This window comes from Carassius auratus, linkage group LG28B, assembly GCF_003368295.1.
Source record: "Carassius auratus strain Wakin linkage group LG28B, ASM336829v1, whole genome shotgun sequence".
NCBI classification, from domain to species: domain Eukaryota; kingdom Metazoa; phylum Chordata; class Actinopteri; order Cypriniformes; family Cyprinidae; genus Carassius; species Carassius auratus.
This window is the reverse complement of record NC_039293.1, coordinates 6,471,340-6,492,647: the sequence shown is the minus strand read 5'-3', so window position 1 is coordinate 6,492,647 and position 21,308 is coordinate 6,471,340. Positions and strand designations below refer to the sequence as shown.

The following is a 21,308-nucleotide window of genomic DNA, read 5'->3' as shown; positions in this document are numbered from 1 at the left end:
CATATTTGTGTGTTTATGTTGTGTGTAAGAGTGGGTGTGAGAAGGCATGTGTTTGTTTACAGACACTTTTTATTCACAAAAACTTAATAATAAAATAAAAAAAAATAATCTGCCTACAGTTTGAGACATTTTCTGTAAAACAAAAATAATTTCTCACATTAAGCAATGTATTATCTTTTAATTTATAGGGTGTCCCACTTTAGCTGAGTGCTACCGTCTCATTTTATCTAACATGTTCAGGTAAATTGGGACAGTAACAAAACTTAAATATTAGAATGAAGAAACATGTACATCACTGCATAAAATATAATGATCACATTGTAATACAAAATTATATTATAGATTGAATTACTGTTTGTATTAGAAATTAAACCTTAACACTTTTAATAGGCTTAAACTATGTATGGGGCACTTAATGTAACTTAACATCTGAGTGTGAACCACGCCCATATGATTTAGTTTTGACGAATCAAATGTTGAAGTTCAAATTAAGTACTATTATTACAAATTTTCAATACCACCCATTATTATTAGTATTTTTTTTAAAGAGCAAAACACCAAGAGCTTGTTTGTCCCATTTTAGCTGATGTCCGTATTTTACTGACTTCACCCAACATAATAAAAGATCCTTTCCAAACCTTCACATCAGCCTGTCTGGGCTAACTTTATTAAATACTGACACTTTAAAACATGATTACTACACAGTAAATAAAAAAAAAATAAAGCACTGAAACTGAAATAAATTTATGAACATTAAAGGACAAATCTATAATAGTTTTACATAATTTACGCTGTTATATTTAGCAGCACAACAAAAGCAGCCAGTAAAATACGTTAAAAGCACCTCAGAACAGTGGTACACAAATTCAGCCTTAAAGAAAGCACATGAAGTTTGACCGTTTCTGTCAAATATGATGGTCATTTCTCAGATAGCACACGTACATCTGTTAAAGATCACTTGATCTGGAAAGCATCTGCAAATATCTGACAGACGTTTGCAAGATCTCAGTTTAACATTCATTCGAAATCAGTAAGATCTTAAAGACATCTAACAGACATCAATTTGACATCTGATAGGAAATGTCATAGACGAATAGATGAGCAAACGCTTTTTAAAAATACGTCTGGCAGATGTAAATGCAGACATCAGACAGACGTCTCCTTGATGTACGTGTGCTATCAGGGATATCTTTAGTCCACCTCGTGGAAACCGCCCGTTTGCTCCTTCAGTGTCGGCGGGTTTCGCTGTCCTGTCGCGTGGTCTCTATAATACCGTCTCTCTGGCTCATATCACGCCTCCCTGACAAGCAGGAAAATATTTTAATAACCAGCTGTCATGAAGAAAAAAAATGCTGTTAAATTACAATGTTGCGCGAGGGTCTACGTGTTTGTACCTGTGTGATTGTAAATGCACCACAGCGCCCCCATCAGACACAAACCCATAACAAACGCAGAGAACACCACCATTAACACTGGACTCTCGTATGTTTCTGAAACACAAACCAGGTAAACAACAGTTTCCACCTTATTTTTAACAATTATGATTGTGCAAAGCCTGTACTTTACGCAACGCTAACTCACAACCAATTCGTACGTATTTTACAAAGTGGCTTATTCCTACGAATTTGTACGACTTCACTCGTACGATTTGTCTAAACCCCAGTGACGGTTAGGTTTAGGGGCGGGGTTAGGTGTAAGTCATTCGTACAAATTCATACGAATTGTGCAACTCATAAATTACGTACGATTTGGCAAAAAGTGTGGTCGTACGAATTCGTACGAATAAGCCACCTCGTAAAATATGTACTAATTGCCGTAAGATCAGGTTGACTTTTCGATATTCGATATCGACATTTTTTAAATAGTAATCATAAACACAGTTTATCCCCGATAGCACACGTACATCACAGAGATGTCTATTTGACGTCTACATTTACATCCGCAAGACGTATTATTTTAGAGCATTTGCTAATCTGCAATTCGCTTATAGGATGCTTTCTATCAGATGTCGAATGTATAGGTTTATTAGATGTCTTTAAAATGTTTATGGCATAGAAGAATGAATGTAAAACTGACATAAGGATGCCTGTCAGATGTTTGCACACAGCAGATGCTTTCGAGATCAAGCGATCACATGTGCTGTCTGTGATGTACGTCAATGGCGAACAACTACTTAAAAATATTTCTAAAAAATATCTTATTTTATGTTTAACAGAAAAAAAGAAACTCATACACATTTGGAACAACTAGAATGTGAGTTAATGATGACGATTTTTATTTTCAGTTGAACTATCTCTTCCAATTTCCTTGCATGGCAATGATTAACCAAAAATGATTCAGGATGGGTGAAACACACCGCTGTGCGCAGGAGTCTGTTTCGACATCTCAGCAGGCTTTTGAGAAAGTTTACCTGATAAACACATACACAGAGACACAAACATAAAACATTAGTTTAGTGTTAAAGTAATGCAAAACGTTTGCGTGAATGAGAGTTGAGAGCGAGGGTGTGTACAAACCAGCAGGGGGAGCCAAAAACCCAGCAGAATACGTGACCAACACAGGCCGAGAGAGATTCCTGTACTCACACTGAACCATAGAGAGAGAGAGACATACATGAAACGTTTACTAGCAGATATTGACAGATGTGATTAGTAAATTATGTTATTAGTGTTCGTTTCTTCTGATTTAGTACTATTGATAATTAGCCCTGTGCATGAGTTTGCCTTTGTGGCAAACACAACTTAGTACAGTGTAAGGAAATTGTGACAGGACAAAGCAATGTTGATGCATTGTGTCTTTAAGTGCTTTTAAAGCTTAATTTAAAATGGTATGATTTAATAAGAGAAAGAGAAAGTTATTTGATTATTCAGAGCTCATTGGCTTTTAGACTCATTTATGAGTCATTAAGAGAACTGGGTAATAAGAGTCATTCATCATGAATCCGACTTTACTGATGATTTGCAATCAGCAAAAACACTGAAACAGAAAGACATGTCTATTAATTGTCTTGTTTTAATAATTTGAATAATGCACTGCATGCATTTATGAATGCTTCGAAATAGTGAATCATTTTGCGAAACGTTTCAAAGAGCTCATTTTCCCACACTAGTGTTTGTTACCTGTTGAGAAGCAGTGGTGTGTGTGAGAGCAGGTATCTGAGGGCCGTCTGTGCAGATGCGAGGGGTGGCCCTCGAGGGCCCCTCAGCTGAAGCACACAGACGCAGACGGCAGTGCAGGAACTGGATGGAGTTATTAAAGACGGGCCGCAGGATGAAACTGAACTGCAGCGTGTGTGCGCTCTCGTGTTCGTCCTCCCGTCTCCTCCGTCTGCGTTCTTCAGGTCTCCTCGCGCCGAGTCTGTCGGGTCTCTTCACTTTATTATTTCGCCTGGCTCTCTCGTCTCCAGGGCGGCTCGCCATCTGTCTCCAGCGAGAGAGCGGCTGCGACAGTCTCCTGTCGTCTTTCCCTTCAGTCTTCTCATCTTCCTCATCGTCCTCATCGTCCTCGTGTCCTGTGCCGTCTGTGGATTCCTGGGCTTCTCTGTGGCTCAGTTTGAAGGACGGGTCAGACGGACAGGAGTCTCTGATGATGGACCAGCCGCTGTGAGCGTGTGGATCCGAGAGAGGAGAGACCAGACACGACTGGACCTCCACGGCCTCCGAAACACCAGAACCCACCGAGATCTGACACAGAGAAACAGAGAGAAGTGACCTTAATCAACCACTCAAAACAGCCCGGAAACAACAGCATATCAACCAACCATAAAACCCTAGCAAACACACAGCAACATGAAAATAATAGAAATGTAACACTATTTGTTGTACAAAAGTTACTTTTTTCCTTTTACTATTCTTAATCCCTCAGAACACATTAGCCATATGCTAAAAGCCATTTAGCAATCTTATAAACTTACAAATAATCTTGTAATTTATGAATAATTCTAACAATATATACCACCTTATTAAACGTAACACTAATATATTTTTAGATTTCATCTGTACTTTTCTTATGCATTGATTTTTGTTCAGTTTGTTGCTAAGTGTAGGTTGCTTACAAGCTATTATTCTTTTATATTAGATTTATTTGCTGTTATTTGTGGGTTATATATATATATATATATATATATATATATATATATATATATATATATATATATTATGAGTTCTCTCATTCCCACACCATACATGGAAAAGCTGCAAGTGTAGTTTGTTATGATGTCCATTTGTGGCCTTGTTTGAGACACTAATGAAACCTCCATATGGCGACAGGAGTCTGAGGTCCTTGAGCTCTTTTAATCATGTTATGGACTCCACTGTTGTGCTATCATCCGCTCTGTCCTTCACGAGATGCCAGAGAGGAGACAAGCGCACGAATGCAAGAGATAAGGCTGACCTGCACGTAGACGCGGTCGTACGCGGTGATCACGCAGGGCCCCACGGCTCTCCTCTCGTAGGCCTCGGTGACAAACAGCTCCATGGACAGCACCGGAGCGCCGTGGCCTCTCGGGACCCAGGGACTGAAGCGCAGCGCCTCCTCAGGCCTGGAGGACGGAGCCGTGGCTGATGGTCTCGCAGGAGTGACCAGAGACGATTCACAGCTGATCTGAACACAGAGAACCCAGACAAGAAAAAGAGAAACGTTCGTCATTTACAAACTGTTTGTCCTCAGTTAGATTTTTTATTCATGCTTAATTATTGTATGCTACTGCCTTAACTTATTCTTTTAGGTTTTTCTACTGTCTGATGTGTGCAAGCTTTGCTGACTTACTGTTGTTCATGTACAGTTGTTCAAGTAAATGCAATAAGAGACTTAATCTGAATGGTTACATATGGTTTCAAATCAGTAAAATGTGAGCATCCAGTTCCCATAAGAGTTCAGATGCTGGCACTCACATGAAAGGCTATCAGACTGGTCTCGTCCGACACCTCCACGTCTGTCTCATTGTTCAAACCTTCGGATGGTTTCCGTTTCCACAGGAACACCTTAAAAATACAGTTCAGATACACAGCAGTAGGAAATGAGCTCCATCACCAAAGCTGTTAATAATGGTTTGTTCAGCTGGATCTGGTTCAGTGTGACCCGGGTCATCTGTTTTTGGTGTGTGGTTACAGCTGACAATTTGATCATCTTCAGTGATGGCGAGGCGGTGTGACCCAGATCAGGTTTATTTACTGCACCACAGGGCCATTCTACTTTTATAATCACTTTAATGAACTCTTTCTTTTTTTATTTTATGCTGAAAACAAGACATTGCATCAGGTACACTGATTATATCCACTATTTTTTTGTGTTGGATGATGTGTCTCTCACTGTATTTGTGTAATGAACTCTTCTGTTCACTTCATCCATTTCTCCCTCCGTCCCACAGGAAATGACCGGGAAAAGCAACAGGAAATGGCTTCCATTAAATTCACCGTGGCAGTTGTGATCTCGCAGGGTCACTGCCGACACTGGAAAAATCTGTGCGTACATAAACAATTCAATGCATCAAATTCTGACATGTGAAGAATATTGAATAATGTTTCACACCTTTTCAGGATTTTGAAGTTGGTTAGTTTTTTATAGTTTGTGAAAGAAGTCTCTTCTGCTTACCAATACTGCATTTGTTTGATCAGAAATGTATTAATATTTTGAAATATTATTACAATTTAAAGGAACTGTTCTGTGAATATGGTGTAAAATTTCTGTGATTAAAGCTGAATTTTCAGCATCATTGAAATGATCCTTCAGGAATCACAACATTTATTTTCAATTAGCTTAACTTTAAATGTGCTAAAATAATTACATTTTATGGAGCCTCTAAAAGAACATTTGCAAAAATGTTTTTTTTTTTTTTTTTGCATGATAAACATTTTGTGTCACTTCTGCCATCTTACAAAGAAAAAAAAGTGTGTGGATGTGCATGAATGAGTCTAATTGAGATCTGTTTTAAACTTGGCCTTCAGTATGAAAACATTGTTTCTGTTCTTGCATTCTGTCACAGATAAATAATCTTATGCTGCTCAGTGATGATTTATCTGTGTCGGAATGCAAGAACAGAAACAATGTTTTCATACTGAAGGCCAAATTTAAATAGATCACAATTAGGCTCATTCATGCAGATCCCTGCTCTTCTTTTCTTTTTTGTAGGGATGTACATCTCAAATGCGATACGCATCTCAATGCATAGCCAACAATGTGATTCATCAAACATACATGAAGCGGCTATTGATGCGATACGATCCCCTCCCATTACGATGCAGTGCGATCCGATTTGGATTCGATTCAACACAAAGCAATTCAATGCAATGGAAAAAATATGATTGCTTTTATTTCTTTGATTCAGACAGACAGCAAATCATAAATGAAGCGTCTTCTGACTTCTAACGCAAGCTTACCAAAAAAGCCAGGCTTATTTCCGTTAGTCTGAGTCATTGTAAAATGATTTGGTTTCATAAAGCAATTTTAACACGGATCAGCCTCGCTCTAGTAACTTATATAAAATCACTAAACAAAAATAACACTAAAAAAGACCACATTTTAACTGCTATGAGAAACACACATTAATTAATTTGATCTTACTAATTAGGACCGTATTAGCTTACTTTTTATTTACCCATTACAATAGTCTCTTTACAGTTACTGATATACACTAATATGAATGTTTAAAATTCTACAAAAGGAACATTTAATGTCCAACAATAAATATTTTAGCAGAATAGTTATATCTTACTCAGAATTATTTACGCTACTATTCTATTGCCCACTCCTGACGGATAAATGTATATATATGTAATGACTTTCTAACTTGTACAGATGAAGAATATACCTGTGATGTGTAAGTTATGCACACAGGGAAACACAACATCTCAAATGCATTGAACAGCACAAATATATACTGTTTGCCATGCTGGATCGATTTAATCCCCGTTGTGTTCTTATAGATCATATTCACGCAGCAGTAACAGTGATGAGAGAACGTGCTTGAGAATCAGTTTAGAGAGGAGAAATCAATCTACATATAAAATATGGATCACAGATTATTGGTCACTTTCTAAACAATAAAAGTATAGCGCATTCACTAGTAATTTTATATATACATATATATATAAATCAGTTTTTACTGATGCAAATATGTTTGAAACGATGCATCGTTATACAAACGCTAACTTGTAGCTGATGCACACATTTTAAACCGATGCATCGCATCGTAAAGTTTTCTGCCGATACATCGAGCGAATCAGTGAATCTTTCCATCCCTTCTTTGTTAGATGGCAGAAGTGAAGCTAAAATATTCTCATGAGCTTGCAAAACTTTTTTTTTTTTTTGCACATATCCCTTTGTGGGCATAACATTAAGACTAATAAAAATTCATAAAAATGATATGGACATGGAAAAGATCCAAAATAGCTTGATATGAGAAAAATACAACTGCGAAATTATACTTTGATTAAAATGAACAAGAAAGCTGAAATATATATATCCAGCTTTGATGAATAAAATGATTTCTTTCTTTCAAAAATATATGTAAACACACACACATTTACTTGAAAATGTACCTACAAAAAGGCTAACTTTAAGAAGCATAATGAAAGCAGTAGTGTGGCAGTGTGTCTATCGGTCACCTGTAGCATCTGTGTGTCCACAGTAACAGTAAGAGCTCCGCTCTCACAGTGACAGCTGAGCGCCTCGCTGCTGACATCCTGCCCCCCGTCTGAAGACCTCAGGTCTGTGTCTGACCCTCCTGAACCACAGAGACGGCCCCGTCACAAACCCTAGTCAGCTGCCTTCTAAGATCACATCTCAATCTACTGAACGCTTTTTAAACAATACTTCATTAAAGTGCAGTATTAAATAGATTTAATCTAACCTTTTCATTCAATCAAATAATCAAGAAAATGTTACAAATCAACTTTTCCACCTTCTCTTAGCCTGACGACGAAGCGATTGGCCAGATCAGCCTCAGTGTACGAGGTCACTTTGGGAAAGCCGTTCTGATTGGCCCATTCTAGAAGGTCGGGGGTGCTGAGGAGGTCAGAGGTCACGGTGCTGGTCACGCTGAGGCTGGGGGATTGAGTTCGGTACGGCGGACTCACGCTGTTGGACGACTGAACGAGAGAGACGCAACTGTTCATAGCTGAAGAAAAGTGCACAGGTTAGAAATGCAAATGTAACTTACATACACCCTGACGTGGCCTTTGACCTCTGGAGCCACCAGAGCCCAGTTGACTGGAACAGCACTGCTGAGGATCAGGACGATCCTGTGATACGCTGAACAAGCCACTGGAGGCAGCAGAGAGACAGACACCTCCACCTGCAGAGAGCTGAGAGAGAGAGACACTAAATAATAAATTGTTAAATAATAAAAGAAACCAGCCATGGTCTTATTATCGAGGCCTGGTAGGGAAACAGAAGGTTTAAATATAGAAAAATGAAACTTGTGTTTTTATTAAAATGAACCGCAATGTTTTACACCGATTCTTTTATTAAAACTTTTTTTTTAAATATTGTTTTGTTGTCCTCTTAACACATGTATTTTCCTTTCGATATATATCTTTATTTAAGTTTAATAAATTAATAAATGACTATAATTTCCTTACCTTTTATTCTTATTTTATAACCTTTTATGACTTCTATTTTTGATTTAATTTTATATAAATTATTTTTTAATTGAATCATTTTTTTAATTGAATTACATAATTTTTTATATAAAGCAGTTTGAAATGTGTATGACATTGTTATTTTATTAATTAATTAATTTAAATATTCAGATTAATCATTTTATTATTAATTACATTTAATTATTATTAATGGAATTTTATGCAATCTCTTTATTATTATATTTTATTAATTTGTTTTCTTATTTTAATGTTAATATTTTTTTTGTTTTTGTTTTTTTGCACAAAAAAAAAAAAAAAATATGTGGAAAAATGATTATTGTCAACCCTCTTTCTAAACCTCTCCCTGAAATGTCCTGTTTGTAAGGGCGTGCCATTCAAGGCTTCCTCTGTAATTGGCCACTGTTATGTAACATCGTCATGGGTTTTGACAACATGATTAAAATAAAGTGGTCCATTTACTTACAGTGTGTGATGCAGCTGCAGTCTGATCTAGTACTGCTTCATCTGTCAACAAATGTTTCTTTGTGAACTCTCCATGACACTGTGCCTCATTTACAAAACAAAGGGTGTTCGGCAATGAATCGCCTGCGATTATGAACGTGATATTGCTTAGCTTGTCAATGAACTACGGCTCGGTGTATTAAATGCCGCTCCATCTGAAAGCACGAGCTGAGATTTACTACTAATCACAGAACCGGCTTTACTGACGAGATGTGCATGAATGTCAAAAGATCAAGACAAAATTAGATTTGTCGTCATGACCCATTTAGTTCATTTATCCATTTCTTCAATTTTAATTTCTGATGACTTCTAATTATATATATATATCCACAGTATATAAAACTCACCCGCACAGACCGGATCCTGAGGACCAGAGGCGGATGATGTGGACCTCCGTCTCCGTGGGCTGGTCTGACGGGACACAGCCGTGAATCTCCTGCTCCTGCAGCTCTGAGGCCAGATAGTTTTGGGACAGAAACGGAGACTGCAGGCGGCACTCGCTCGGCATGCTGGCATCTGGAGTCCAGACGGAATGGAAATGAAGACAAAATAAAGCACACCCCAATTTTCAGACAATTTAAATAAAAGGATGTGCGTGTGTCTTTACCCTCTCCCAGACGGAGGTAAACACGGTTCGCGCGCACAGTGTGTGTGAGTGACGAGACGGTGGCGTGACGCTGGAGGACCCAGCGCAGAAGGACCCGAGGACGCCGTGGCAGAGAGGGAACCTGTGTCACGCGGATGGACAAACTCGAAGAGACGGCCGTGGAGTTGAGAGACACCTGGGAGAGCAGGTGAAGGCCTGCATTAAATGTTTCTCTAATCAAGGCAACGGGATGGAAGTTTTGTCTTCACAAGACATTAATCCCGTGTTCCCACTCCACAAATGTCTCTAATAGCAGTTATTTTGTTTGTTGAGTTAGTTATATGTGACCCTGGACCACAAAAACAGTTTTAAGTGAAAATTTTCAAAGTTAAACATTTAAATAATTTCAGATGATTTATACACCATCTGAAAGCTGAATAAACAATATTTCCATTGAGGTATGGTTTGTTAGGATCAGACAATATTTGGCCGGGATACAACTATTTAAAAATCTGGAATCTGAGGTTGCAAAAAAATCGAAATACGATATTATGTTCTTAGCAATGCATATTACTAATCAAAGATTACGTTTTTATATATTTAAGGCAGAAAATTTACAAAATACCTTCATGGAACATAATCTTTACTTAACATCCTAATGATTTTTGGCATAAAAGAAAAATCGATAATTTTGACCCATACAATGTTATTTTGGCTATTGCTATGAATATGAAAAACAAATCATCTAATCTGAATCAGGAGAGAAATCTGTAAAATGTGGGTGAAATTGATTTGATGTGAGAGGACAACAGGGGATGGGCTTTACCCCCTGGAGGAAGCATTATTGTGGATTATGGACTAGTATTTTGACCAGGAGTGAAGTTAAAAATATCTTCATTTATATATTTTTAATCAACTGTTTGGACTCTCATTCTGACGGCACCCATTCACTGCTGAGGATGTATTGCTGAGTATGTGATATAATGCTAGATTTCTCAGAATCTGCTCCAGTAAACAAATAAACTCATCTACATCTTGAAATGCCTGAGCGGGAGTCAGTTTTATGGCAAGTTTCTATTTTTATTTTAACTTTTCCTTTTAAAAAACTAAATTAAACAGTCAGATCAGTAAGTCAGTTTGGGACGATAAGCAACATCACACACCTGCACCAGCACGTTGATGTTGTGCGACAGTCCTTCATTCTCCAACACCCAATGCACGGCATGCCGGGAGCTCAGCACCAGAATCACCGGCCGGTTGATGGGCAGAGAGACGGTCAGAGGTCTTAACACTACTGTTACCTGCGGACAGGACACCCAAATGAGACGTCTGGACACCAACTGCAAAAATACCAGCTTACCAATGTCTCATACCTGTTTGTTGGAGGCTTTGCCCACAGAAATCACGTGGGTCTCTTTAGCTCCACCCTCTCTGGCCGCACAACCTGGTCCCGCCTCGAAGCGCTCCAGTTGAGCCCGCACTGGATGCAGCGCCCCCACAGGCCACATGGAGCACTGCAGCTCTCTGCTGGACACTGATACACACAGAGATGACTTAAAGAGGTCCCAAACTAAGAAACCCCAATTACCTCTATCTTTTGACATATTAGGTACAATGATCTTTTGGTCATTGTACTATCCCTCTTAATCACTAACCCAATTCTATTCATTTTGGTGATCTTGGAACTTATCTGTCAGGGCAACATCATTTTCAATTGATTTAAGTTTTCATCTAATATTTATATTTTAATTTAGTTTTTTTTGTGCTGTGTTTTTAAATAGTACAGTCTCTTGATATGTAATTATTAATACTGCATTTTTACCATCTCATAAATTACATCTTATTACTGTACCCTGGTACGTCACAGTACTCTAAAACACACACATGCTAATACTTACTCATGCATATTTAACGCAACAGTTTACGTCCAACTCAGAGACGCAAATGAAACTCGCACTCCCTTCATACACGGCGCAGGACACTGTTAATGCATTTGCACAAAATCACCACACAGCTACGCAAGCTTTCACACGCAGCCTTGAGAAATGTGTTTGGCTGCTCTCTCTTTCACCTGCAGTGTACCGAAACAGCTGAACCCACAGCTTTAGCATCTTTTGTATTCTGACTGAGTGACCCCTTGGGCATTTTCAGGTGAGTTTTACCTGCACTTCTGACCACAGCCAGCAGGAGGAAAACTAGAGCACCGCCTGTCCGGGGCATCATCCTTCAGCACTTCACAGATTTCAGACAGAATTCAGTCTCACTCCAACATGAACTGAGGGATGTCAAACTGAGAAAGACAGAGGTGCAGAAACAGAGGGAGATTAAGACAGAACCTCAATATTCAGATTATGTTTTGTTTTTTTAAATGACTTAAACTATATTTATTTTAAATCTTAATAGTCATAAAATAAAGCATTTTTTCAGTTTAACTATACAAACTGTCCATATATTTTGTGCCCACCACATGTTCTGCATACTAAATTAAACCGATTCATTTATACAATTATTTTCAAATAATTGAAGAGTTAAGATGCAAAAGCCTCAAAGTTGCTTTTGATGTTTATTAGTTTTTTTTTTAATTAGTGCATTTTTATCAGGCTCATATATGTGAAGTTTCACTAATTAACTTTAATGCAATGAATAGGTTCATTCCATTGACATCAAAGTGAAATAACTGAAAATAAACATAGGACCCTGATAAATGGTAAAACATTTCAGGCAGCACTTTGAGGCTCTTGCATCTGAACTCTCCAATTCCAAACATAATAGTAAACAAATACCACTTCAGCTAAATATAATTTCATATTTTAAATATTATTTTTATTTTAAACCCATCGTTTATCTTATGTATTCACCTATTTAAACTAATAGTATTTAGTTCCTCCTTAACTCACCTGCAGCTAGGCTTGGACCCAAATGAAGTCAGTGATGCGCCCGTTTAGAGGCCCCCAGCAAAGGACAGGACAGCAGCATGGACCCTGAATGGACAGCGTAGAAGAGTTCGCATAGGTTGATCCGTGTCTTCTGATGGGGTGAGAAAAGTTCGGGTCAGCTGATGTAGTTCGGAGGGGGGCGGGGCCGAGCGCTCCAGAGATCGACGCGCGCGCTGGAGGCGGGAAGAGCTTTCCCGCGCGCAGAGAGCTGAGGGAGAGAAAGAATAAGACGCCAACGTCGAAAACACAGGTATATAAAGACGCGTCGCGAATATATAAGATAATTAGTGATGTGGTAAGATGTTAATGACATATTTTAATTGGTATCGTGCTATATCCAGTCATCATTGTAATAATACAGTACTTTTGGTATGTTATAATTAATTTCGCTGTTGGAGCGCTGGATAAGAGTGACACAAAACAGGATTAAAGTTACTTACATTTTGTTAGATTGGTTTCTGACAAAAAAGTACTCTTGTGGTACTATATTACAGTTATACAGGATATATAGTAGATAATCAGATGATAAAGAAGAACTTTAATTAAGTATATGCCAAAGCATTATCATGGTAACATTTTGTTATCATCAAATCTACCAAGCATTAATTTAACTGATTATTCCTGTTAATTATGTACACAGTGATCGATACACACGAAATCAATTTATTTAATAATGACATTTACTTTTAAAGTGTTCAACTAAACTCTTGGCTTAATTCTTGGTTTGTTGCTGACTGCAATAAATGTTAGACTTCATCCAGCAATGGACTTTTCTAATTAGACCAGTGTTTTGCTTATCATTATTTTCTTTTTGGTCAAAGTGACATATTTCATTGAATTAGATGTTGTTTGTTTTCACAGAAGAGTAGGTGAGGGTTGGGCGCTGCTAAAGCTTCCTAAAGTGAACCTTTCAAACAAATGTAATGCTATTGCCAGTTCTTGTCTCCACAGCAACAGTATATAACCGAAGCCCTGTTTTAGCAGTAATTCAGTGTTAAGAATCTGGGTTCGACAGCTGATTTCCAGAAAGCATCTATAGTCTGAATAGTGTGTTGGTTAAAAGAATCTGCCAAATAAACAACAGCGATGGATAAACTACCTGAAAGCCATACTGAAGTAAAAGTACAGATATCTTACCAGAAAAATAACTTTGGTAGAAGCTGAGGTCACCATTTAGAATATTACTTGAGTAAAAGTCTTAAAGTAAGTCATATTTACTGTACTTAAGTATGAAAAGCATTTATATTTTATATTTAACATACTTAACAATTGAAAGTAAAAGTACATGTAAATGGAAAAGCATCATACACATGGAAAATGTTCATACACTGTTTGTGTAGCAAGATTGTGTTTAGTTTTTAGTTCTTTATTCCATTTTGTGTCTTTGAATAAAGAATTAAAACTAAGTAGATTAAGAAGCTCTTCATCTACTTAGTATCTTTCGATCCAGCATAATAATTTTTTTTTTACACAGTTCAGTGCAGCTCAGAGGGGGCATGGAAGCATTTAACCTGCATTTACAGATGCATAAATAGGCCTAATGTTTTTTTTTTTTACATAAAACGTTGAATACAAAACATAAAAAAAAATAGTCAATATGTGAAATTAAAACCGCCAGTAGGTGACAGCAAGTGGCTGTTAATGAATGAGTCATTTAGATTCAACCGATTCATTCAAACTGCTGATTCATTCAGGGACAAAGCTTTTGACCATGTTAATGAGTGAATCACTGATTCAACCGATTTGTTCAAAAAGCTGATTCATTCAATAAGTGAATAAGTTCTTTGCTCAGGGACATTGCTCCTCATTGCAGAACACAAGATATCTGGAGGAAAAAATGGCACTCTTTGTATCATTAAACCAGGACTAGGCCTTAGTTAATTTAATTATAAGCAGTTAACTTATTTAAGCAGCTTTAAAAAAATGATCTTGAAGAAAACGTTACAGGTGTGAATAAGAAATGTCAGAGGGTGCGTTTAAACTTGCCATTATAGCATGTGACCTGTATCCGGATGTTATCTACATACACATCAAAAAGACGTGGGAATGCTATCGGATCAGCCAGTCCTGGTCCAGAAGTAGTCGAGGACGCATTGTTCTCGGATCTCAGTATAATGCAAATGCAATCCAGCTTTCACGTGTACATTTGCAGATCGACATCATGCAAAATGACCAATCTCTGCAGACTTATTCAAATATGGAAAGACATATCCGATCGGTTATCCAGATAGAAACGTCAGGTGATGTTGCCAAGTGTAATATCATTGTAAACCTGATGATCCGATCTGCTTGTTTTGATCAGGGTGATCACATTTTAATACCAAGTGTATGTTAGCGTGTACAAATTATTTGACATCGATTTTATAGTGGTGTCCAAAACCAAAAAACAGAATGTTCCTATGATCAAACCCATATTGTTTAAACTACATCTGATTGGTTTACAAAGTTGTACTTCAGTGATAGGTTAGAATTTTATGAATGAAAGACCAAAAGGAAAAGCAATGCAGATTTATTTTCTGCTCTTATTTTCCAGAGGTACCAATATTATTGGAATAATAATGTACTGCAGATAGGATAACTTTCAAGAAGTGTGATTGTTCATTACCTTTACTAATCTTGTGATAATATTAAATCATTGGAAGGTAAGAGGCTTGATTAAAATTATTTTAAATAAGTCAACTTTAGAATAATATGAAAATACCTCCAGAAAAGGAAATTCCATGTTATCCTATTGAGTCATTGAAAGTTATTATACAATACTTAATTTAGAATAAAAGATGTGAAGTGGAAGAAAGAATTATGACTTTCGTAATACATGGTTTCCTAGTGGGAAAAGTCTTTTTTGTTTTCAGCCACTTATCGACATTGGTATTCATTTTACACTAAAGTAAACAAACAATAGTTATGGAGAGTTTTTTTTTTTACATTTGGAGATTTTAACTTCTCTTTCTGCATTTTCCATCCCTCTCTCCAGGATTTTTCATGTCTTTGCATGCAGAAAAACACAGAATTTCACAGAGAAGCACCACAGACATCATGAACATCTAAGGTACTGTGAGTATTTTATATGTTTTCTGATATCTCATCCACACTGAATTTGTAATCGATCGATCAATATGGATTGTTTTCAATTGCTTTTCACTGGAATCCTAAAAATCCAGTCATGTTCATGAACTGCAAAACATAATTGACCAATTGTCAACACTTGCACATAACCCCATAGAATTTTGGAATATATAACCAAGAAATAATTAGTATCAGTTTCCCACCATCAGATTGAGCAGCAGTCCTTTAGGATCATGGACACAGTTTTTCCTCATAGTCGACTATCTGAGGGAAGATAGCTGATTGCTGATTGACTTTGGAGGACTCGTTCTACAAGATGAAAACAAAAAATTATGTAAACACACAACAAGACACACACAGAAAGAGATATACTGAGAAAAAGTGCAAACAACTTTATCAGATATAACATTTTTTGGAGTCAGTGAAAAACAAATATGGCTGTTATCTTCACCTTGAGCAGAAAAAATGCTGGAACGGCGAGCTTCTGTCTGCAAATGAACAGATTATTCTACTGTTAACAGACACACAAGACAAACATCTTGAATGTTCAGAAGCTCAATCACATTGTTTTAAGAAGCATCAAGGAAAAACTACATTTACTGTGTTCACAAAAACAAGTAACACTATTACTATAGTTAACTGAAACTAAAAAATAAAAAACAATATTTGAAATAATATAAACCTCAGCAAACACACACACACATGCTCACACGCACACACACACACACACACGCATATACACACTAAAACTTTAACTAAAACTAAAAGGCAAAACTAGTTAAACAAACTAACAAACTAATTCAAAATGTGATTAATACAACTATATTGACAAATAAATGTCCTATTGACAAACACAAGATTTACTAAAATAATAAACATAAAATATAAAACCTAATAAAATACTATAATGGTAACTAAAATAAAAATTAATAAAACCAAATAGGTATATTTAAAAAAAGAAAAAGTTTTATTTAGATTAAAATAAAAACAGGAGATATAAAAATAAAATGAATCCAAACAAGAATAGTTTTTCAATAATACTAAAATAATACTGATTACTGCTTATACTTTGGATGAAGTATATGAACAAACCACTAAGCTTAATTGTTATACTTTAGGATTGCACAATTCTAGTTTCTAACGTTAAAGTTCAACAACGTTGTATGTACTTTACCAGCACTGCCAGCTCGATCATCTCCGATGAAGATTGCAGTATTTTGTCCTGATTTCTGCAAAGAGACATGGAGGTCAGCTGTGTGGAAAACTATTAAACCTGCAGAATATGTTATGTGATGAGACCAGTACACACCTGAGCCTGTGCAGAACGAGGCAGGAATCTAAAGCAGCTGCAGCAATCATTGGGAGATGTTTAAAAACATCATGCAATTTAATCACTTTAGTCTGCTCTGATGACATTCAATTAACTTACGTCAGATGTTTTGGTTAGTCTGGAGGAAGTTCATTTGGACTGAGCATTTTCAGTCTGTCTGAGTGGCCTCTTTACATTAAATCATCACAAACTACCGGGAAAAATACAAGAGTGGAACGATAAATGTTTTCTACTCTTGTTCTACTCCCACATTCTTTACAGGGTTTCTCAAACTTTTTTGGAGCACCTGTTTCACATAACCTCCACTGTTTTGTCGTTTTTAAATTACTTTTTTTTTCTAATGAAATTGAATTATACATTACTGGTTATCAAAAAAAATCTTAAAGCAAGATTTCTTGAAAAGCCATAAGATGTAAGAAATGAAGCACTGTTGTCTGAGAAAAAAGACCAAATTTAGGTTTAAGTTAATGCTTAAAACATGACAAAAACTAAAGACTATCAGTGGGGTCACAAAATAATCTTTATTTCCCTTTGGATGACGTTTGTGTTAGATGCATTAGTTTTCCACTACAAATGTGACATGACCAAATGCATCACTGCTAATCTGCGTAGGTAGTTTGAGTGATCAAATCCAAATGTTCCTTCAAGATCAATCTTACCCTGCTTTATATTTAGTGTGTTAAAAGGGGCCATTGTACCATACCAAGATACTTAACTACAACTGAAATTAATGGTAAACATGCATGTTATGTTACTGGAGTTAAGCGCATTGTGATTTGCTTGGAAAAAGCCAAATTATGGAGCAGATAAACAATGACTCGATTAGTGCATGAGGAAGAATAAGATATAGGAGTATAGTTTGTTCACAGAACAACATGACCTCCTATTTTTACAGCTCCATCTTTGGTCTCCATGGATACTTTCTCCTTCTCTCCTCTAGGGAATAATGAGAAATTATCTCAAAGTGCTTCAAACCATCACTTCACCATGTTTTAAGCAAGTTCCTCACAGCACACTTAGTGCTCAATGGTTCATTTGCTGATGTAACAGATGTCCTGCTACCTTAAGTCTGCCCTTTTCATAATAAATAGTTGATGGAGTCAATCATTTGATGTGAATGTGTTTGTGTTGGGATGTTCACATATTACCTTTAGTTTAAAGACATCTGTGTGGGATTGATCTTTATATTCTACTCCTGTTCAGTTACATCCTGCAACACTCAGAATATTAATTTCTTTTTAATTTAGCTCAGTTTTCCACAATTTGACTCTGGTAAAAAAGAAAAGACATGAAAAAAAGAGCTCCATTGTCCCAAAAAGAGTTGAATTGTTTAATATAGTAATATTCAGGCGTAGGATTTCCATAGTCAAGTTTCAGTGAGATAGAAAAACAGAATCTCCAAAAAAGACAAATCTAGAGGTTGATGCTGCCTTTCAGTAAGGGACATGCTCATAACACAGTAAAAGCAAACTCAAGGATCTCAAAACAACCGACACCTGACACAACAGCGTTTCCACTTCTCTCAAACTCTCTGCCGCCCTCGTCTGGTTAAATGAGTGTAATACAGAAGTAAACGGTCTCTGGAGTGTGTGTGATATACGGAAACGTTGGTTCAAAAAAAGAAAATGGAGACGAAAAGAAGGGAGAAGGGAGAATTCGGTGAGCCATTTTACTTGGGTCAGTAACTGTAGTCTGTTAGTCAACAAGCTCCCATAGAGCACTGCAGTGATGTATTTTGTAGGCCGGCAACCTGCATGTTATGACCAATCCCAATTCTATTTTATACCCCTTTCCCTCTGCCTACCCCTTCCCCTTGTCCCTTGAAACAGACTGTCAAGGGGTAGGGGTGAAAATATTTCCCTAAGGATTGGGACACCGCTACTATTCCAGCACACATTATAATACGTTGTCTAGCTCCTACAATACACACATATACTGTTGTGCATTAGAGCCTTTAATTACCATTCTGTATTACTGAGCTGCTTACTGACACACACACATAACGGAAATCGCGCAGCTCACACATCCAGGAAAAAAACTTGTTGACATTGCCCCACAACGTTTATTAGATCAGTTTAAATGCTGAATCGCTACATTGTATTTTCCAGCAGTGAGAGGATAAAATCATTGTTTTTAAGTAAATTCACTCTAAAAAGAGAAACGCACAGACATCTCTCTCTCTATTTTTCTTCTCCCTCTCTTGATTTGGCAATATTTGCAAAAATGGTTTAACGATTTCTAATTATTGGGGGACTAGCCCCTTGAATGTCTACAGTGGTTATCACCCTGACTAGACAAGAAAATTTGTTGTACGGTACTGTCGTGTCAGTCTATAAATGATATGACATTAGCAAATATTAGCGAGTTTTTGCTAACATTTCTTTGAGTAAGATTACCGTTAATATGAACTAACGATTGAATGTAACAAACAAGTGTATACATTTTCGGTTAAAATCTTTATTAATTCCCAAAATGCTTAACATTTATTGTGTCTTTTTCTTCGCGCAGGCAGCAGCCGTGTTGCTGAGATAATTCATACCTCTTCGTGTTGAAGTGTGGTCCCAAAAAATCTTCAAAAATCTGGCCCTTCCCCTTCCCCCTACCCCTCCAACCAAAAGACAATCGAGATACCGACTACCCCTTCACGTGAACCCGCGAAACAGGGGGGTAGGGGAAAGGGTAAGGGCTAAGGGGTAGAAGTTGGTATTGGTCCCTGGTTCCCTTTTAGCTTTTTGGATTATTGCAGAAAATAGCTCTGTGACCGACAAAGTTTATGATTTTTTTAAACATTATATTCAACATGATAATCTAACAGCTTCTATGAATTTTGAAGACTAAATATAATCACTGGAAGTAAACTGGCTAAATGTAGGCTAATGAATTAACTACACCACTACATTTTACAGCAGCTAATTAAATCACTGCTTAAAAATCGTTTCCCCTGAAAGTTTAATTTATAATAGCCTTTATGGAATGACCATTATAAATGAAATGAGGCACAAGCGACTTGTGAGGGGATGAGTTAGAACATCACGTGAACAGTTGTAAAGCCATCCCCCAACAACCTCTGTAGAACCATTTAGAGCACTTGTTAAAAAACTGGTCTTTTTCAAAGACAATAGGGTATTATTGATGCAACTTTATGTTGGAAGATAATAACCGTGAAAATATGTTTAGGCTTGTGTTGAAACCCCCTAAAGCTTTAACCAAACAACCCATAAAAAAACAAAAACCAAAAACAAAAAAACTTTACAGTGATGGAACCAGAATTTACTAAAATTTTGCACTGGCCTTACAAAAATTGGTCATCCCTACAGTACTCTATTCACAAGATTAAATGATTTCATTAGCACCTGGTTGGCTAAGGATGAATGTCATGAATGAGCTTACTGACCATTTGAAAATCGTGCCTTCTTTTCAAACAGGACAAGAAGACATCTTTGGCCGCCGAGCTTTCAGAACTTCACATTATGTGGATTCTTGAATCTCTACATGTTTGGATGTACCTCCTAACAATCACGATTGCCTCATAGGTTCAATCACTCCTTATGGGGCTCAGTGCTCTTACTCTCTTTAATGGTTTCATGTTGAACAAACCCCATGTTCCATTGGCAGGAAGCCTGTAATGAAGCGTCAGTCTTCACGCCAAGCAGCCTTGATGGTGACTAGGATGTGAGAACCACATCTCCATACCTAGCAGTGTCAGTATGCACACTTGTGTCCTAGCAGAGAGTCAGAGGACCATAGTCAAAGGTCCCGTGAAGTACGTGCTTGGTCTTCCGCCGATAGGGTCCGGGCGTTCAGCGAGGAGGCGTCAAGGTTTGGCGGCTTCGTTCGTAAAGCTCAGCATCAAAGTTACTGACTCTTGCCTTTCCCTTCACTGCAGGAACGAAAGGAGGAGGAGCTCTTCCTCTGCAACAGCGCAATCCCAGTGAATATTCTACAGAGCGAGAGGAATATGATTGGAGTCACATCATCACTAAGATTGACAAACTTTGTCCCTAAATGAATATGGGCAAAAAACAAAATATGATATGTGAAGGAAAAATGCTGATTTTTTCTTGCAAAGGTGTTATATTCCACTGAAGAACCTTTGCATTTACTTGCAAAAGCACTGACTTTTATTTTTTTTTTACCTCTCACCCCATATTATTTCTACATCTACAAATGTTTTGCAAGGTAACACAAATGGGACTTTTCCATTGAATGGTACAGCACTGTAACAATTTGGTGTGGCTTACTTTTGGGGAAATTTCCATTGTGTATAGTACCTAGTACTTTTTTCAGTA

At 37.2% G+C, this 21,308-nt stretch overlaps 2 protein-coding genes across 2 annotated transcripts in view; both read right to left on the bottom strand.

The window, feature by feature from the left end:
• Positions 1-158: 158 nt before the first annotated feature.
• Positions 159-16,184, bottom strand: LOC113067888 (transforming growth factor beta receptor type 3-like). The gene is made up of 19 exons (XM_026240384.1): positions 16,141-16,184; positions 15,893-15,998; positions 12,585-12,831; positions 11,850-11,977; positions 11,061-11,221; positions 10,851-10,988; positions 9,709-9,883; positions 9,449-9,617; positions 8,159-8,303; positions 7,901-8,087; positions 7,605-7,723; positions 5,311-5,460; positions 4,893-4,982; positions 4,393-4,602; positions 3,120-3,683; positions 2,517-2,586; positions 2,357-2,410; positions 1,395-1,490; positions 159-1,300 (listed from the first exon to the last, which is right to left on the bottom strand). Exons 4-19 carry the CDS (start codon positions 11,908-11,910, stop codon positions 1,227-1,229), a joined length of 2,463 nt encoding a protein of 820 aa, XP_026096169.1. The 5' UTR covers positions 11,911-11,977; positions 12,585-12,831; positions 15,893-15,998; positions 16,141-16,184; the 3' UTR covers positions 159-1,226.
• The window catches only part of LOC113067569 (phosphomannomutase 1-like), an 11,464-nt gene continuing 6,076 nt past the window's right edge, over positions 15,921-21,308 (bottom strand). Inside the window, exon 10 of the mRNA XM_026239938.1 lies at positions 15,921-15,998. Coding sequence (XP_026095723.1) covers positions 15,921-15,998 — 78 coding nt within the window. The remainder of the gene's footprint in view (positions 15,999-21,308) is intronic.